At 38.7% G+C, this 19747-nt stretch overlaps 1 protein-coding gene across 2 annotated transcripts in view; it reads left to right on the top strand.

Annotated features, from left to right (window-relative positions):
* Positions 1–19747, top strand: part of trrap (transformation/transcription domain-associated protein) — a 67408-nt gene that overhangs the window by 33993 nt on the left and 13668 nt on the right. For both annotated transcript variants that reach the window (XM_087785019.1, XM_087785018.1), the window contains 12 exons: positions 357–782; positions 862–974; positions 1116–1251; positions 3427–3618; positions 6039–6234; positions 7577–7695; positions 7761–7907; positions 9300–9400; positions 12872–13073; positions 14892–15053; positions 18238–18328; positions 19351–19556. In XM_087785019.1, coding sequence (XP_087641145.1) covers positions 357–782; positions 862–974; positions 1116–1251; positions 3427–3618; positions 6039–6234; positions 7577–7695; positions 7761–7907; positions 9300–9400; positions 12872–13073; positions 14892–15053; positions 18238–18328; positions 19351–19556 — 2091 coding nt within the window. The remainder of the gene's footprint in view (positions 1–356; positions 783–861; positions 975–1115; positions 1252–3426; positions 3619–6038; positions 6235–7576; positions 7696–7760; positions 7908–9299; positions 9401–12871; positions 13074–14891; positions 15054–18237; positions 18329–19350; positions 19557–19747) is intronic.

Below are 19747 nucleotides of genomic sequence, written 5' to 3'. Positions count from 1 at the left end.
AGTCAATATTTCCACTTTTAGCCATCTATTTATCATCATACACAAACAAACACTGCTTAACTTAACTTAATTAGTGCATCTACAGCTGTATTCTCAATTTAATTTTATGCATGTCATGTCTAACCTGTTTTCATTTCAACAAACTTTTATTTAAATAACTGAATATTTGCTTTTCGGGGCATGGGGTTTATCATATTTATTTTCCTGGTATTGGCCTTTTCGTGTGGCATGATCTGTCCTGTTTCTTCTCTTCAATATCTATTGTTTAACACTGTTCATGTACTGTAAGTGTTGTCAGTAGCCAACGGCGGCGCTGCTAAAGCTAATTTATGATGATGTGTTCTTCCGCCTCTCAGGCCCTGTCTGGAGAAATAAGCCCCTTTTTGTGCAGCGGCAGCCATCAGGCCCAAAGAGACTGTCAGCCGAGTGCCCTCAACTGTTTTGTGGAGTCCATGTCTCAGTGTGTCCCACCCATTCCCATTCGGCCTTGTGTTCTGAAGTACTTGGGCAAGACACACAACCTCTGGCTGCGATCAACTCTCATGCTGGAGCAGCAGGCCTTTGAGAAAGGTCTGAGTCTGCACAGCAAACCCAAGCAGAGCACCGAGGTCTACGAGCAAGAGAGCATCACTCCGCCTCAGCAGGAGATTCTGGACTCTCTCGCAGAGCTGTACTCTCTGCTCCAAGAGGAGGATATGTGGGCCGGCCTGTGGCAAAAGAGATGCAAGTTCCCCGAGACTGCTACTGCCATTGCCTATGAACAACATGGCTTCTTTGAACAGGTGGGGCAGCAGGTTATACACCCGTGTGTTCACTTTTGTGAGTTTAGAAAGACAATTATATCAAAATGTTTCTTTCCAGGCCCAGGAAAGTTATGAGAAAGCGATGGAGAAGGCTCGCAAAGAACATGAGAGAAATAATGTCTCTCCAGCCATATTCCCAGAATATCAGCTCTGGGAGGACCACTGGATACGGTAATATTATAAACGATAAAACAATAGAGAATTAAACTAATACTTTAGTGCTAACTTTGCAGTCTTTTTCTCCTTTTTATAATATAATGTACTCTAAAACATTTTCTTTCCATTAAATATTTTTACTTTTCCTATGTGCAGCTGTTCGAAGGAACTGAACCAGTGGGAGCCTTTGACGGAATATGGCCAATCTAAAGGCCACTCCAACCCTTATCTCGTGCTGGAATGTGCTTGGAGAGTTTCAAACTGGGCTGCAATGAAAGAGGCTCTGGTGCCGGTAAGGCTCTTAATTCCATATTGTGATTGTGTACAGACTGTTGATCATAAACACATGCACGATCAACACCGATGCCAAATCTGGATATTTGCTAGATTTAAACTAATCTATTTAAGAGAAGAATTATTGAAGTGGGTCTGGATTAGTACATGTGAAAGAGGCAGGATGGACAGTAACGGTGTGGATACTTTTTGGGAGCAGTCATCTAGAAAAATGAGGGTAAATGTGGAAGTGCAGATGGGGTGGAAATTATGATCTGTGACCAGAGAAATTATTGACTTGTACTAGGATGTCTGGCTTCCAGGAAGCAACTCTGACACTAAAATGAGTTAGTCTTGGTTTAACTGAGGTTAAATTGGAATGACAAGATTAGAAATCTCGAGCTTCCCACTATCATGCCTTCATGGGATAAGAGACACGGTTGACATGTTTGAAGATTCGAATTTTCAATCAATTTGAAGAATTGGTAAATATTTGAAATAACCAAAAGAAATTTGCAGTTTTGTATTTCTATCAGGTTTATTTTTACCTTAAATCTCGGTTTTCCCAGGATTTATGGTTTATTCTGTAGTGATGGGTCAACTGTTCAGTCGTTTAATTTATTGGCTTTATGTTTCCTAAAACAAAGTGTGGATGGGTGGCAAGTGTGTGATAGTACCTGACATATAACAAATACTCCTGCTTTGCTCTCTCAAGGAGACTTGGAGCTAATCCATTGAACCACTCTGTCCTACGGTGACACCTAATTAAATTGTCTCGATGGCAGCACCAACTCTGCTTTATCACCTTTTTTCCCTTCCTTCTTCAGCTTCTTCTTCGTTTCTCTTTTTTGTCAGAAGCTCCTCTCGCTTTTAAAAAGAATTCTCAACGTATTTTTGGGTATTATTTCTCTTCCTTCGCTCACTGTGTATCTGTAGTTAGCGTCTAGTATTTACAGCAGCTGCATTAGAGAATAATTACCCTGGCATCTGCTGGGAGGTGATTTGTTTTATGGTAGAAGAGAGGAGCTCTGTTTTCCGCCGCTCACACCTTACAGCGACTCAGAGCCAAAGTCCAAATGTCCCTGCTTTCAATTAAAGCGAGTTCTTGATAAGGGCAGCCTTGCCTTGGGGATATTCATCAAGCATCACCCACTATACGTTGGTATCGCTGAATTCTCTTAGAGTGTGGTATTCCCAACACAGGTGCACTCTTATGACTTTACTTGACTTCTTTTATGTTGCTTGTCCACTTCCTTTAACTGGCTTATTGAAAGATTTTTTTAATGGGCTGTCAAAGCAGGCTGTCGAGCACTGTATATGGAGAAATAATTTCTAACAGCTACAACATATACTGTACATTTACTGTTAAACCAGTTCATGACATTTAACTAGTAAGTTATTACGTTTGGGTTCCTTTCAGCAAAATAACGACCACTTAATATTTCTGCTATGCTTTCATTGGCAAAATATGATGTTATTTTTTTACATTTGGCTCGTTCATGTATTTTACTACGTCTGATAAATTGAGGAATCATTTTGTTAGTTTTATGTTACTAGTTCACTACACTACAATGTGCAAGTACATGGGTGGAAGCGACTTTGTATGGATTCTATGGTCTTGGAAGTGTACATTAAGGACATCAAAATAATATAAATGATTCTTTATAAAGGTGTTTTTTCGTGCTGGTTACTGAACTTTGGTTCTTTTGTGGCACCAGCCGAAAATAATTTGGTAACACTGGATATTGAAAAATGCTTCGCCTTTCATTACCCATACGTTAATCGTGAAGACAAGGTTTAATATTGCTAACGGAAGCATTTTTGCAGCTCAGATATACAGTAGTATCTGGATAACAATGACAATTAGACTTATTCCATTTTCTAAGAGACAAATTAAAATAATAAAAAAAATGTTTTTTACTTCCTTTGACCAAATGCTGTGTATATGTATAATATTGGAAATTATTTGTTGTTTATTTTTTCTGTAAGAGAACAGTTTGGTGTGAAATTTCCTAAAGCCAAAATAAATATAAAACTTCCTTTTCTCATTTCCTTTCGTATAATATTGGTTTCAAAGTGAAAGTATCTGTACAAATCATTTAAAATGTTCAATTCACAACCAGCCGTAGTCTTTGTAAATAAGTTTTTCAAAAGCTGTGGCTCCACTTTTCTCCATTTAACTATGTATTTTTAGGTGGAGCTGAGCTGCCCCAAGGAGATGGCCTGGAAGGTGAGCATGCACAGGGGCTACCTGGCCATCTGCCACCCTGAGGAGCAGCAACTCAACTACATAGAACGCCTGGTGGAGATGGCTTCCAGCCTCGCCATCCGAGAGTGGCGAAGGTTGCCTCACATCGTGTCTCACGTGCACACTCCTCTGCTGCAGGTCAGTGTTGCATACTGTAAGGGATGTCGAATATCTGTTGAGAAGGGAAAATACACTTGTGTATCATTTATTTAGAACTTCTGTTTAAATAATATACTTGACAATTCTAAAAACTAAAGGAAACATTTTTGTTCTTTATTTTAAATGTCATCATGGAAATGCATTATTTTTTAAAACTGTCAAGGGAAACTTTACACTATTAGAAAATTTGTGTTTTTTTTTTTTTAATTTAGTTTTGGTGCTGAATTTGAATTGAATTTGGTGCCTGTTAATATTTGATTTAAAAGACCAAATTCAATGTTCACTGACTGCCAACTGGTCTCCTTAAACTTCTTTGGATGGAATAAACTTGGCTGCAGAAATTGAGATTGCTCTAATCCTTTGTTCAAGGATTCAGTAATCGTTTTATTGTCATTACATTCACTAGGATGGAGGTCATTTTTTTCTGAGGGACAGTGAAGACAAAAATGTTCCAATCATAAGCAAAGATATTTAAATACTGCTTTTGTTATTTAGATTTTGACTTTTGTCCCTTTTCTCATTTAAACTGTTATTACATGTTTACTTCTTGTGTTGACTAGTTTTTTGGCATTCGGGTCACCTTGACCCTGAAATAACAACATTTTTAAAATATAATTAAACTTTTTAAAGCAAATTATTATAAACTCTAACGAAACGATTTTTAAGCTCCAATAAAACCTTTTAAATCGTTGTGCAATCTCGAGGTCAAGGTGACCCGAAGCCCCAAAAACAAAATGTGCTATGTATTTATGGAAGCCAGGGAGGTTGTTGACCAGAGACAACACAAGGGTTAAACACTTTTGTTAAAACTGCCTGGAAATATGATGGAGCAGTATTTTGCGGCCCATTAAAAATATATATATATATATATATATATATGACCATAAAATAAAAATACGCCGAGCATTGTATTCATAAAAAAGTTTTAGAAAAACAGAGAAAAGTTTCCTCAAAAGGTTCTGGTTGTATTGAATTCCCAAGGACGAGTATCAAAGTCGGTGACCACTGTGAGAGCCGTCCTCGGTTAGCATGTGGTCGTCCCAACTCGATGCTATTATTCTCCTGCAATAATATTGTTCAAACACATATTCTACCTGCAGTGCCAGTTAAATGCAGAGTTGTACGGCAAGTATATTCACAACTTGAGTTGATTTTTCTATTTCTTTTTTTAATGAATTGAAAGGAATTCCTGCTGATCACGACCTGCTTCTTCGTCCCTCTCTGCATTTATAAAATGATCCACAGCAATAGACGGGCGAAGAGACAAAAGAGAATGATGGGGATAAAAAAGGGGGGAGTCTAAGGGAGTTGGATCTGAAAGGGATAAATGAAGGTAGAAACGTGTTGATGAAACACATTGGTGGACAACGTGAGAATGGAAAAGAAGAAGACGAGCGAGTCCTGCATGGCTGTAATTACGTCCCTGCCATCAGATATCATGTGATTAAATACCTTAAGCAGAGTTACATTTACATGATGAATGGCGCGCTCAGAATGAAGGTTAGAAATGGGCAGTCATCCTATAATAACGGGTAAAAAAAACTGCATTTAATATATATAATCCCTAATTTATTTCGTTCTCATAGATTTGATTTAGGGTTAAGTCATCAGCAAACCATGATTCACCGTATTTATCTTTTTAAAATGGCTTTTTGAATCGCGTTACTGTGTATGCGCGCACGTATGCGGTCCAATTATTTACCCCAGTCGAGGGAAAACAAGCTATTTATTTCCCTTCACCGCTCGGCTGCATGTTGTAAATCTCCATTCCAAACTTTATATCTCACTTTCATGACTCCACATGTCGCCCAGACGCCGCCGACAGAAGCCGACTCTAATGCCGTTGGGATCAAGCTATCATCAGATCTTCGCTCTCCGTGGTGACTGACGATCAATGCATTATCAGCCACATTATCGATTAAGAGGCGCAGCGCTAATATTGATTGATGAGTAGTTATATTTCGGATGATTGATTATCTGTTCACAAAGCAGCTTTGAGCCAATCAATAAAGCTCAAAGAATGGGTTTGAAGGACGAGCTTATTTTTTTGTTCATTACTCTCTTCGCTGGAGTGAAGAGGGTTTTAGATTGATATGAGAACAAAGTCTATTTAGAGAACATTTCTCAGTAGTTCTAAGATGAGTTTGAGTGAATAGGCAGATAATATATTTGTTGAAATTGTTTCAGAGTCTTCTTATTAAACCACAGATGATCCTCCTTTTCTAGTTTTTAGTCGCATCACTCTTGTGAAATGTTTTCAAGTTTTGCCTCGTCTTTTCTTTATATTCTTTACATTTCCAGTAGTTTCGGTAAAATGGCTTCACATGTGTTTGAAACGATGATTAGTAGCACAGTGGTTAACAGGATGTCCAGTTGTAATTATTATCATTTCCTTTCAGGCTGCACAACAAATCATAGAGTTACAGGAAGCAGCGCAGATCAACGCCGGGCTCCAGCAAGCCAACCTCGGACGTAACACCAGCCTCCACGATATGAAGACAGTGGTGAAAACCTGGAGGAACCGGTTGCCCATTGTGTCTGATGATTTGTCCCACTGGAGCAGCATATTCATGTGGCGCCAGCATCACTATCAAGGTTTGAGACATGCTAGAAGAGCCAGGCTCATACTTGAATCGCCAGCGTTGTTTAGTGCTTACAAAAGTATTATTAAGGCACTCAAAGAGATCCAGTTAGTTCAAGTCTAGTTCCAGGATCATGTTTTTTAAATGCCATGAAAGCAGAACCCTCTCTCAGTGTCTGTACATTTCAAATGTCAGCTAGCTTAAGCACTCATTCTCCCTGCAGGATGTTACACACCCACTGTGACGCACACACTCAACTACCTTTACTAGGTGCTCTGCTCTCTCTCTCTCGTTCTCTCTTTCTCCCCTGTGGTGACTTTGAAACCATTCAGAGAGGCAGCCTCTGCAAAATGTGATGTCTCAAGCAACTTGTGCTCCAATTCCCGCTATGATGTTCTGAACAGATGACAGTTCTTGCCCTGCAGCTCTTTACCAAAGAACTACTTTATTTATACATAAAAAGTTTGGAGAAAGTGAACCAGTGTACTTCTGATGCACTTCAAGAACATGCTCCTCAATACTCATTATCTCCGTATAAAGCAGAAAAACAGAAGAGCCTCACTTTAAACACATCCACAAGTTTATCAAAAGAGAGAAGATATGAAACTCCTAAAACCATAAGATAAGAAGGATTTGTATCAGTACGAAGAGATGATCTGGGAAAGCGAAACTGAAGGATAAACTCTAGATTATTTAGTTCATATTTGGTAACTTCAACATCCAAATTTGCAAAGAATTACACGCTGCAACTGCAGACTTTAATTGCATGTTGCTTTTCTACTTCAACGTGGTTCATATAGCAACTTTTGAGCAAGATCTTTGCTTTGGGCAACATGGGATGGTGTAATTGTTAATGGCTGTAAACGGTATGAGGCACTGTGTATTTTGTTCATGAAAACTTAAAATCCACTCAATCAGTTTGAAGGAAAGGATAACTTTGTTATGTTGAGGTTGGTCTTTAATTTTATTTAAAACAGAATTAAAGTAGATTTTAAAAGTCCAGTATTTAACTTGAATTTAGCTATAAAAACTGTGTCAAAGTTAATCAATGTAAATGTGAATCTTCATAATCGCATTTAAAATGAGTGATTAAAAAAATTTAAAGGAAAAAATCCTGTTAACAAAAAAATAAATAACAAGTTTTACTGAGAGGTGAAGTGTATTCAAAGCACATTTGCGGTGACCAATTCTCATAGTGTGTTGTCTTTGTGCAGTTAATCACAGTATGATGTCAAATGTAAAGATCTTTACACAATCATAAGGATGAATGTCAAAATGTAATGATGAATGAACGTTATCTTTTTCTTGTAAATTTATACATTTGCAAAAAACATTTTTGTTTTGTCCTCACACAGCCATCGTGACGGCGTATGAGACGAACACACAGCATGATCCCAACAACAACAACGCCATGCTTGGCGTTCACGCCTCGGCTTCAGCCATCATTCAGTACGGCAAGATTGCACGCAAACAGGTAAGGAAAGCTTTAGTTCTGTTTCCAGGAGAGAATGGGAAAACATTAAAGAATCTCTCCTCCAGGGTCTGGTGAATGTTTCTCTCGACATCCTGAGTCGCATTCACACCATACCAACGGTGCCAGTCGTGGACTGCTTCCAGAAGATCAGGCAACAGGTTAAATGTTACCTGCAGCTGGCGGGCGTCATGGGCAAAAATGAATGCATGCAGGTAAGAAGGGAAATGTTTTTTTCTTTCCTCTTTAACCATCACTGTTGTGTGTGTTGAAGCTTCTTGTACTTCAAACTTGTGTTTACACTAGAAGTGGACCAAGTTACCACTAGAATGCTCAAAATCAAATGTGGCAAACAATCATGGTCTAGGGGACACATTTTGGCCCACTTGGTCATTTCTTGTTGCCTGCTGATTGGTTGGCTATAATAAAAGTAGATTCATGTTCATATGGATAACCTTTAAAGATGCCAGTATTTAAGATAATATGAGGAACACGGGTTGTCGATGTCAACAATTATACTTGGATTAACAGTAAAAATGTTTTTTATGGAAATGCTTTTTCTTAATAAGAGATGGTGATCCTTGAAGAATAAAAATATTATCGCAATTGGAATAATACCCAAGCAGCCAGTCACCAGCCAGATTTTTATGTTGCATAAACGGAGATTCAAGAAAATCGGTTCCAAAGCAGATGTCGATAATGGATTAAATGGATAAAACTCTTTGAAACCCCAAATATTCAGAGCATAATGGAACCCCAACAGCGTGTGAGACGTCCAGCAGAGTCCAGCTATTTAAGTGCTGTTGTGTAAAGAAGAGCATGCTGAATACAGAAGGAAGATGCTGAGAACCGATGTCTTTTATGAAAAGAACTTAATTGAAAACCCAAGTCAAGTGGAGCACAGTGTCAGGATTAGTGTTAGTACACATATAGATCCATATATTAGCCTGTCAGAACATATTTTCTATAAAAACCATCAATTTTCAAAAATAAGAAAAAGGCAGACAGTGTGTCAGAATCAACTGTAATGATCTTTTATGTTGGTGCATAACACATGTCTTTTTCCAGCTGTGAAGTAATGGATTACCTTAAAATTTTTTAGATAAATGTGTGTTTAAGTTGGTAAACGTGCAAGTGTTGTTAGCGTCTCAATGATGGGAAAATGTTTTAAGAGCCTGAAGTGTTTGAAGTCGTTCTATGTGACGAGTTATAGCAGCGAGACTTAAGAGGGAGTGTAACTTGCGCACGCTCTCTTAAGCCCATGGAGTACTCTGATTAATAGAAGCGGCTGAACACTCCACAAGTCATTAAAAGTGCCCCCACTCTCTGTGTCTCTCTTCTATCTCATCTTCCATGGAGCCTCTCCCTTTCCTGCTCCTGCTGCACATCGTTTGTCACAGCAGTGCGTCGCCGACACCTAATCAGTGACTCACTATAATAGAACTTTAGTTCCTTCAACACGTCTCTTCCTACTTAATGAACATTTAGCTTTTTGTTGGGTCTCTTTCTAGCCGTCATATAGGCCACGTACATGCAGCACATGCCTGGTTATGTTTTTTGTTGTGTTGACTTTTAATTCATTTCATTTCTTTCTTCTTTTTTTTAAGGGTCTGGAGGTGATTGAGTCGACCAACCTTAAGTATTTCACCAAAGAGATGACCGCTGAGTTCTATGCTCTCAAGGGAATGTTCCTGGCTCAGATAAACAAGTAGGTCAAACATATTACATTTTATCTGTAAAAAATAAAATGCCCCAGGGCCAAATCTGGTCTGTCAAGGGATTTCAAGTGGCCACTGGATAAATAATTGGTTCCAAAGCAAACTAAATGTTCATTGTATGAGAAATTAAGATGCCAGTGTTAAAGACTTTCCATTACAGTAAAACTGAAGAAAATGTTTGGTAAAAGATGGCAAATACGATGGTTAAAATGGATTAAACCTCTAAAACATTGGGTGATTTAGTTTTAAACCACTGTAAAACACAAATAATACCACTTTAGCTAAGTTTTTATATTCTTTTTACCTTGTTCCATCCCCAGACCAATAAACACATTAAGTAAGGAATGTAATGGGCCTGCTTCTAGCATCTTTGTGGAAACCAATAGACTACTGCTTACTTATGCTTATGACTATATATGCTACATATGTATTACTCATTATCATCAGTAGCAAATGGTACAACAAAAAAACGAAACACTACTTGGACAAGCACCTTTTCCTACGGAGCATGGATTTTATCACGCTCTTGTTGAATTACAGGCTTCAGACTTGAAGGTGCTAATCCAAATCCCTGCGACATCACGGGTTGATGCTAATGTAACTGAAATCAAACGTACAAATCATCTACAGCAGGGGTGTCAAACTCAACCATAAACAATCACAGTCAAACTCTTCTGCACAGGCAGAAGAAAAACAGGACTTTTGAGATGGTCTTTTCTTTGAGTATCAATTCATCTGAATTACCTTTGTTTTCACTTGTACTTACTTACTTGAAGGTATTTGTATAACTTTTTACATCCAACATATCTGAAAGTCACCATATCAAGATAAACATAACCAACTATGACTTTTAGCCACGCCATGTGAGTCGCCAGGATTGTCGCACGGTCAACACATTTAAAAGATCCATGGCATGGTTTTAATATGCCGTTAGTCATGTCAAGTTGGCGTGCACGAAAGAATTCTACTAATTTGAATCGTGAGTCTTTTAGGCTCATCAAATATCTCGTTGCTCGCACATCCATCTTTGTTCAAGTTTGTTCTTGTAACTTTTGCGTCAGTGCCTGAGGACGCAATAGTGCGTTTAGGGTGCCTCGGAAATTGATGTTACCATTGCATGTGAGGATGCAAAAATACTGGAGCCGATGCATTGTGAATTCACACGCAAATTAAATATGATGCACCTTGAATCTACCGATGCAGCCGTATCTTACAAGTTTGTATTGATGCAAAACAGATTCTCTCTAGTTCCTATACATCTGTGAACTCAATATCGCTCAGTAATTAATGTCTTTTGGAGGCTGATACTATTGCACTCTGACTTGACTTTGCAGTCAGCACTTTATTATTGTTGATGTTTGTCTTTTTCACCCTCTAAATTTGCCCCTCGGTCACGCTTTCATGCCTGTAGTCTGTCTGTCCTTAAAGCATGTCAGCACGTGGGTGTCTCAGCCTGTCAGGACGAAGCAATCACATATTGTTCAGCTATTTTTGCCGTGAGCTTGTCGTACCTCTGAGACTGTGCAACCTCCCTTGACTGGCTTGGATGTTGAAATGAATCCTTGCCAACAGCACCATCAGTCTTATGAGTTTGCTTTCAGGGGATATGCCTGAGGTGCCCACACTTGTACTTGAGTGCCGCTCTCGTGTTTTGCCCTTCATATTTGACGTGACAAGGTGTCCTGGGGGGTGAAAGACGAATGGATGAAGGTTTATTAAATGTATATGCAGCTCAATAATTAACTCGAGGCAATTTGCAGGAATCTCTGGGATCAGCAGAACTTGCTTTCACCTCAGCAGGGTTTATAGCGATCATTAAGTTTCCCCATACACCGCCAGAGTATTAAGAGCGGAGTGGGGCAAAGACTTTGGCAAGTTGTGTGAGAGCAGCCACATGTGCTTAGGATTTTTGGGATCATTCAATTAAACAGGTGTCAGAGCTTTGACAGTCTATAGAGTTCCAGTGCTCCCACTGAGCCGATGCTCAAACTGTTAATGTACTTCAACGTACACAAAGTGAGTGCAGCAACTACATTAAGTATTACTAGAGGGTCTTTGGCTCTCACTCCCAAAGCAATCAAGCTCTCATTTCTTAATCACATGCCAAAATGCTTTTTATAATAACACATTTTAATTGATTGGCTTGGGAGCTATTTCCGTTCATGCAATTCGGAAAGTAGTTTTGGAAGTACTGCTTAAATGGAGCTCAACTGTGGATTTCTTTTTTCCCCATCGACAGGAACATGTAATTGTCTCAGGTTCAGTACAGTGACATTCGGTTTGACTCGACAACGACTCAATGAACTTAAAAAGCTTTTGGGCTTTTTGCTAAATTTAATATTACCACGAGATCATGCCCTTCTACCTTACTTTCTTCACTGCCATTTTTGGTAAAATGGTAACATTTTCTCATCTCGTCTCCTTCGGGAAAAACAATTTACCAAGTTTTACCTTACCTTACCTTATCAAAGACGCATTACATTTCGTCTTTCTCTTTTACACAAACGTTCTACACTTCCTATAAGATGAAAAACAAAATGGAGCAACAAAGACTTGGAAAACATTTCTGCACTACAAACTACAACTCTGTAATTCTCCATAAATATATTTAATGCCTGTTCAAATGATGAATACATTAGAAACGATGTATAACGATATCCATAATGATATTGAGATATCTTTGCCAGTTTTCTCCAAAAATATGATTACTTGAAAAAAGTTAACTATAAAAAGTGCTTGTTTCCTCTTTTGGAACATCCAGTTTTATCTAGAGATTGTTGAAGATGGTACCTTTTAAGTTAATATTGACTAAAAAGGGTTGGGCAATTTATTTCTCAGCAGTGTACATTATGTACAGTAAATATTCTGACCAAAAGAAAGACGTGAGCCCATTATTGCCAATTATGACGGTATAAAATAAATCAAATTTTTAATAATCTCATGACATATGTTTATGATGCATATGATTGTTATTTAATTATAAAATAATAATTGGTAAATATGACATAAAAAGATGTATTTATCTTGAGGAAGAATAAACACTAAAATAAGGCTTATAAATAAAAAAAAAACAGCTTAAAAATTTTTTTACAAGATAATTTGTTTTATTCTTACTACATAAGAGCCAATATAATATTGTAAAATGGCCACCTGCCTAACTTTGCCAAGGTTTGAACTAGAAAGTAAGTAAATGTCGTCTCAATTTGATTAAGATGAGTCCAGATTGTGCCACTTACTGACCACTTACCCTGTGACCTTTATTTTAAGGTTTAAATCTTTGTGGTGACCTTTTTAAGTTCAGTTCAGGTCTTTCAGTTATCTGCAAGTGAAATATGATTGATATAGTGTTCATCATTTAAGTATGTCTTTTTTTTTTCTTTTAATAGAATTCATTAACTTGATTTTCATCTTGCCACTTGTCCCTGGACTGTTGACCAAGTGTCTGTTTGTTTTGTGTTCAGGTCTGAGGAAGCAAACAAGGCTTTCTCAGCAGCAGTGCAAATGCATGACGTCCTCGTGAAGGCTTGGGCCATGTGGGGCGACTACCTGGAGAACATCTTTGTCAAAGACCGCCAGCTTCACCTGGGAGTGTCAGCTATTACCTGTTACCTTCACGCATGTCGCCACCAGAACGAGAGCAAGTCCCGCAAGTACCTGGCAAAGGTAAAGTCTGCTGAAGTTTCAAACAAGGTTAAAGGCTGGAACAGAGTTGGAGTCGATTCATGCTTAAAACAGTTCATAAATTATGCGAATTGGTGTTGAAACAGTAATACTAATGTGTCTAATTTTCTCTACTATGGCGTTATTTTTCCCGAATGTCGGACCTACTAAAACATTTATGGCAAAACAGTTTTCCGGGATATACCCAAAGAAAACAACTTTAGATTTTACGTTTAATAAATGGGCAGAAGATCTACCAAACACTGAACAATACAAGATTGACCAGAAGCCGTTACTCACAGTAGTACTCGGAAACATTTTAGCCAAAAACAGTTGTTCAGTTCAGACATATTTGATTTTGACTAAAAACCCATGTGACTTATATATGTGTATTGGTTTGTAAACACAGGCCTCTTTTTTCCATTTTCCTCTTTTTTCATTATCATCATTCATTATAATGGTTTCATTCATTCATCACTAGCTTCTGTGAAGCTCCAACATTTAAGGTCCTGATGAGATGAACTCGTTCTTCACGGGAGCAGTGATTTGATAGATCACATAGAAGCGTAGTAGCGTGGCTATGGACCAGCTCCCACTGCAGATCAATGATGGAGTGAATCCTCTTCTGCAGGGTTAAAGGACTAATGGCATCCCTTGACACCCCAGCTCTACGTCCATGCCCATGCTCTGACCTTTCTCGAACAGTTAGACTCAAGTTATCTTCTCTGCCAGAGCTGCGTCAGTGAGAGAGTGGGGACCACACAGAGAACACACCCACACACACACACATTTCATCTTCTGAGAGGAAGAAATCCTGCTTAAGAAATAAAGGCTTTTTGTCTTCAAAGCACATTTAGTGTGCAGCGTTGATAATTGTATTTGTGCTGGTAGGAATATTTTCTTGTAACCTTTAAAAAGGTGATGCATCATGATAATTATACAAGCTAAGGTTGCCAACAAACGCATGTGTTTACAGCACATCAGTTTTATAACGAGAACGAAATCTAATATTTAAGAAGAACATTTTTAATCAGCTTGCCTTGTAAACGTTTCCAATGTTATGACATTTAAAAAAAAGTCTTAAAATGTACAATTAATTATTTTTTTAACCATTATTTCTCTCAAGTAACTGGAAAATGTTTGCCTTTTTTAACCAGTATAGTATTTTTTTCAGTGCTGTGGTTTTACATCACTGTTAATACAATAACTTTATAATTGGTTTAGGAATGAAAGCTTTTTCGCTGTGTACATTTTAATAAAAGCATTTCTAAAGAAGGTTGAGCTTGCTTGTGGATAGAAAAGACAATCTGATGGACTCTGTTTTCACATGATGATTATCTGCTCTGGATACAAATATGATTTCTCGTGCCCAAAAGGTGATTTGTTTAACCTTCTGATCCTGATAGGTTGTAGAGAGCAGAGCAGTCATTTTCTGTAATTATAAACGGCCTCATCAGCTGCTTAAAAAAATATCCCGGAGAGGTGCGAGTGAGGTTAATATCTTCATCATAATGTAGATGCACACCTCAGCACACCAGGGGGAGGGGAGATTTGATCTTTACTGGCTTAGCTTTGATGATGGCAACGATTGCCAAGAAGTATCTGTCCATTGCACTGCAGCGTTCTTCCTGCTGTGAGAGCCCGAGAGGTCGAGAGTCTGATTTAATGATGAAGACATCATCTCCTGCCGCTTTCAGCCCCAGAAATGACTTCATTTTAATATTCACCTCAATTCTGTGACTGCTTTTATCTTTTTTTGGTTGTGCTGATTATACATATGCCCAGTTCTGAATTAACATTTTGCTTCTTTTGATCTGAAAGGTTTTGTGGCTGCTCAGCTTCGATGACAAGAACACTCTGGCAGATGCTGTAGACAAGTACTGTATTGGTGTTCCACCCATCCAATGGCTGGCCTGGATACCTCAGCTCCTGACATGCCTGGTTGGATCAGAGGGAAAACCACTACTAAACTTGATAAGCCAGGTATGCATGTTATGTTTCTCAAGGCTTTCTTCCAAGGTTTTAATGTATTGTTGGTTTTATTGCTGTTGTAATTGGGCCTCAGAAGAAATAAGGACATTTACACTTAACAGCACAGATGATGAATCACAATTAGATTACTGTAAATATTCTAAATTCCTATCAATACACAATTGCTGTTGTGCAGAATTTAAGCACATCTTTAGCTTCCAGTGACAAAGTACAATCATCATCTTATTGCATAATCATAATAAAAAGATCAAGACATTTAATGACAAATACAAGATGTGTAAGATATTAAAAGCAGGAGAAAAACACTGATGGGATGATTACCTGAAATAATGATAGCTACTGTCATCTCGTGCTGCGTAATCCTTATCTTTCGTCTAAGGTGACACCGTTTACTTCCAACAACTGCCATACTACATATGATTTTACCATTTGATTTTAATAGAGCCAGTGAATTATCATCCTTTCTACCTGAATTTCTGCCGTTAAAGTAAGAGCCACACAAAGCCCAGGTTTAATTTCCAATTATCAGCCAAACAACCTTTCCTATACAGGTGGACTTTATTTAATGCGTCAAAAGCCATCAATCATATTTTCCTCCTGCCTTCTGAATAGCACAATCCTCTATCTGTTTTCCATCTGCTGCTCCTTTTTCCCCTCAATAAAATACCAGCATTCATGCCAAAGAGTCTCTCTCCAATCTATTTATCCAAGTAATTGTCAAGCAATTTATTAGCTTTCATCGCTGGCTGGCGAATGGATTTTTAAATTATTTGTTCAAGAAACGATTATAAAGTTAATATTGGATGCATCCGCACTGCAGGAGCAGAGCAAGTAATTAAAGCAAGAGCTAATTTGCTTTGCTTAATGGAGTATTATTTCTGCACAATTTGAGGACTGTGATCCTTAAAGTGGATTCTGCTATGCAAAGCAAATCTTTGCAAGTGTGAGTGGAGAGTTTGTCCTCAACCGGCCAAATTAATAAAATATTGAAATTGCGTATAATTCTATTCTAACGTATATACTGTACTCATTGTAATCATTGACTTTAAAGTTTAATTCCTTGGCACTTTTTCTCCACTGAAGGTTAAAAAGGAGGCGTTCTCCTTTTTGAATGCACGCTTGTATATGAGTTTAATTCATGCAAAGCTTTAACTCTCCCGCCTGTCTGAATAATTCAGTCACTCTGCGGTGGCGGGATGTTTAAAAAAACGTATGCTAAAATATTGATGAAGGTGAGGAGAGCGCCCGGGGGCAGGCGGCAAGATGAATCAGACGTTAACACAGAATCTCAACACACTCCACTCGCACTCTCCCACCCTCCCTGCTTCTTCCTTGTCTCATCTCCCCTTGGGCGCACCTCGGCTTCACCAAAATATGACATTTCTTATCTTCCTATTAGCCGGCAGATCTCTGGATCCTCCTCTTCCTCTATGCTTTCCATCCTCTTTCATCTTTAATACTCCTCTTAACAGCCACTTAGAAACTTAACTTCTTCCCATCTCATCTCAAAAGTGTATTTTCCATCGTGATGGTTCTCTCCTCTTTGTTTTCCAAGCGGTGCTCAGCGTAGAAATGCATTAGTAACTATTTAGATAATGAATTCCCCTCAAACATTTAAAGACTGGAACCCCATAGAGACGGGAATGAAAATGCAAGCAACAAGCGCTTTCCTTGATTACTATATTGGATTCACTCTCGGCATTGGCCAGGTATGCTGGGATGTTTCCCCGGCCAAATGATAAAACAACCTCTCCATGCTACCAGGTCTTTATGTAAAGTTCAACAATATACTTGTGTTCTTGCTTTATCAACAGAGATGTAAGGTACGTGTGAGTTGAGAAAAATCAGAAAAAGTAGAATTTAGCTCTCGCTCACCCACTTCTTCACAAACGCTCTTGTTGCCACAGTTCCCCATTCAGTCTTTCACTAAAAGAAAAAAAAAAAAAGCCCTCCAAGGTTGTCATTATCCCAATAACCTTCACAGCCTTTGCTAAGATAATCAAGCTTAACTTCTGTACACCGAGTTAATTATACAGTGCAACTTATATATTTTAAGCTTTGAGGCTTCATTTAAGTTTTACCCGCAGCTCAAGTGTTCTCAGATGAAGTGACAAACGGACCACCAGCCTCTATGCTGTTATGTGCTTGTGTAATCTATCCATCTCAGCTTCAGGGACCTTCACAAGGTCGAGTATAGCTGCCTACCATGCTGGCTTTTGATCAGATTGAGTCCCCTGCAGGCCTAAGAAATCCATCTGATTTTTTTTCCATCTTTTCTTTCAAGCAAAAATGCAGAATATATTGCTTCACTGATAAATTGGCGTTGTAACTCGTGTTCTTGCTTGAGGCGGAGGCTTTGACCACGCTAGTGAGGTTCAGATGTCCCAAACGCATCGGTCATCGCCCTGGTCAGTTTACAGACCTCATTGAAAAGTGGATTCTTTCTTTTTTTCCACCAGATCATGGTCTACAGTAGGCTTTCTCACTTGTATAGATAGATCCTGTTGCACCTCTAATTTTAGCCAAAATCCTTTAGACCATACCAGGGAGAATGAGTTGGATTGCAATATCGTTATTATATTCTTGATCGTTTAATCCTTTAAAACTCTCTGTTCATTGATATATTTACATTAGAAAATATGCTTAAGACCAACCCACTGAAAACACTTTTTATGAAGAGGACATTTTGCTTACCATAACCACAACCACTATGTTGTGATTGGTCAAGTGTCAAGGTTTGTCACTAATCCCAGAAGCTTCCACCTCCAAGGGACTCGTTGTATAAACAAAGTGGGTGTGATTACAGCTGGCTGGAGGAGGAGTTAAGACCATTATTACGTTATAATGGACTGCTCTTGTAAGTTCTTGGAATTTAAGATTCAAGCAACTTTACTTTCAGTATTGTTCTCCCACAAGTTAAGAGGGCAATTTCATCATCAGTCACATTTAAGAGTTGAACCATGAAGAGTGTCTGAACTCTCTTGACTCGCCGCTTCAAACGCCTCCGTTGTTGCGCCACAGATCTCTGTCTGCGTCCTGATGCACTCTGACACATTTCTTTGCGACTATCTCTCCTTTTCATCAGTCCTCTGTAAACCCGTGCAGCCTCTCCCTCGCGATCCTGAGTGAGCCCCTTTGAAATGTAATCTGTGACCCACCCTTTTTTATCTGCTAGGTGGGACGAGTGTATCCCCAGGCTGTCTATTTCCCCATCCGTACCCTTTACCTGACACTCAAGATTGAGCAGCGGGAGCGCTACAAAAGTGGTGAGTAAACATGGCCGATCACCGATCTAAGTTTTAAATATTAGCTGCTGAAATACATGCATGATATCAATATGTACTTTGATACCATAAAGCTGGAACAGTGTTGGGTGAGTTACTTACCACTGGTAATGTTATTGTGTTTGTATGTAATTTTTATTTATTAATCTTATTTAAAAGTAATTATTTACTTTCACAAATATTTGGTATATATTTTTTTTCGATGCAGCAATATAACATCTGCATTTATGGCTCACAGAATAATAATGTAACTTAAAACATATGTAACACATAAAATAAATAGAGCTTAAGTCTTTTAGGATTGTTCATTACAACTGTAATTCTGAACCAGGAGAGGCGCAAAGGTGGATGAGCAAGAGCAAAATAATTAACTAATTAGATAAGTAATCTTTTTTTTCCCCCATTTCAGTTTTTCAATGATTCCCAAAAAATAACAGTTTGTGCTTCATCAAAAGTCAAAGATTATTCCTTAGCACAACTGCAGATCAAACAAAAAAATGGACATGAAGAGCTTCAAATGAAAGTGATTTGATCTGCGAGCAGACTTCAAACCAATATATTGACAGATGTAGCATGTTGCTAACAAGGTTTTTCGCATCTTTCTCTCATCAGAATTATTGCACTTAAACTAGTTGAAAACACTAAACAAAATAACTTAATTATCTGTAACTTAGTTGTAGGTCAAGTATTAATTTTCTTTAATACATGGCGACCTTTGAATCATTCTTTTTGTCAGCTATTCACATACAGAGACATCACATATTTTTATGAGCCCGTCATCAACTACAGAGAAACTTGACTTCACAAAGTCCCTGTTTAGTGGTAAATGGCTCTTACTTGTATGTGCTTATAGAGCACTCAAAGCACCGTCACCAACATTACAAGTAGGTCAATTGTCTCACTCAGGGTAAGACCGATGCAAACAAATCTAGAGCTGGAATTGAACCAACAGCCTCTCTTTCGCTATATTATTTGATAAAGGATTTTACTCCTCATCTTCTCAGATTCATCCGGGCAGCAGCAACCGGCCTCGGTGGGCGCCCAGTCTCACTCTGGCGCATCAGATCCAGGACCGATCCGGGCCACGGCCCCGATGTGGCGCTGTAGCCGCATCATGCACATGCAACGAGAGCTGCATCCCACCCTGCTTTCATCCCTGGAGGGCATCGTGGACCAGATGGTGTGGTTCAGGGAGAACTGGCATGAGGAGGTGAGAACGATAAAGGTGGTTGTTGTTGTTGTTGCGTGCGTGTCCGGCTCGGTTGAGCCGTTTGTTTTGAGTGGATCAGATGGTGAGAAAAGTCCTACCGAGGCCGCCGAGAATATTCACGCTTCTGAGCAAACGTGTGAAAAGTTGTAAGTGCACATGTTTTTTCAGGTCATACCACCTGGTCAGCCAGA

Source organism: Callionymus lyra, chromosome 2, assembly GCF_982586985.1.
Source record: "Callionymus lyra chromosome 2, fCalLyr1.hap1.1, whole genome shotgun sequence".
NCBI lineage: Eukaryota > Metazoa > Chordata > Actinopteri > Syngnathiformes > Callionymidae > Callionymus > Callionymus lyra.
Note: the sequence above shows the minus strand (reverse complement) of the source record. Positions and strands in the feature narration are given on the sequence as shown.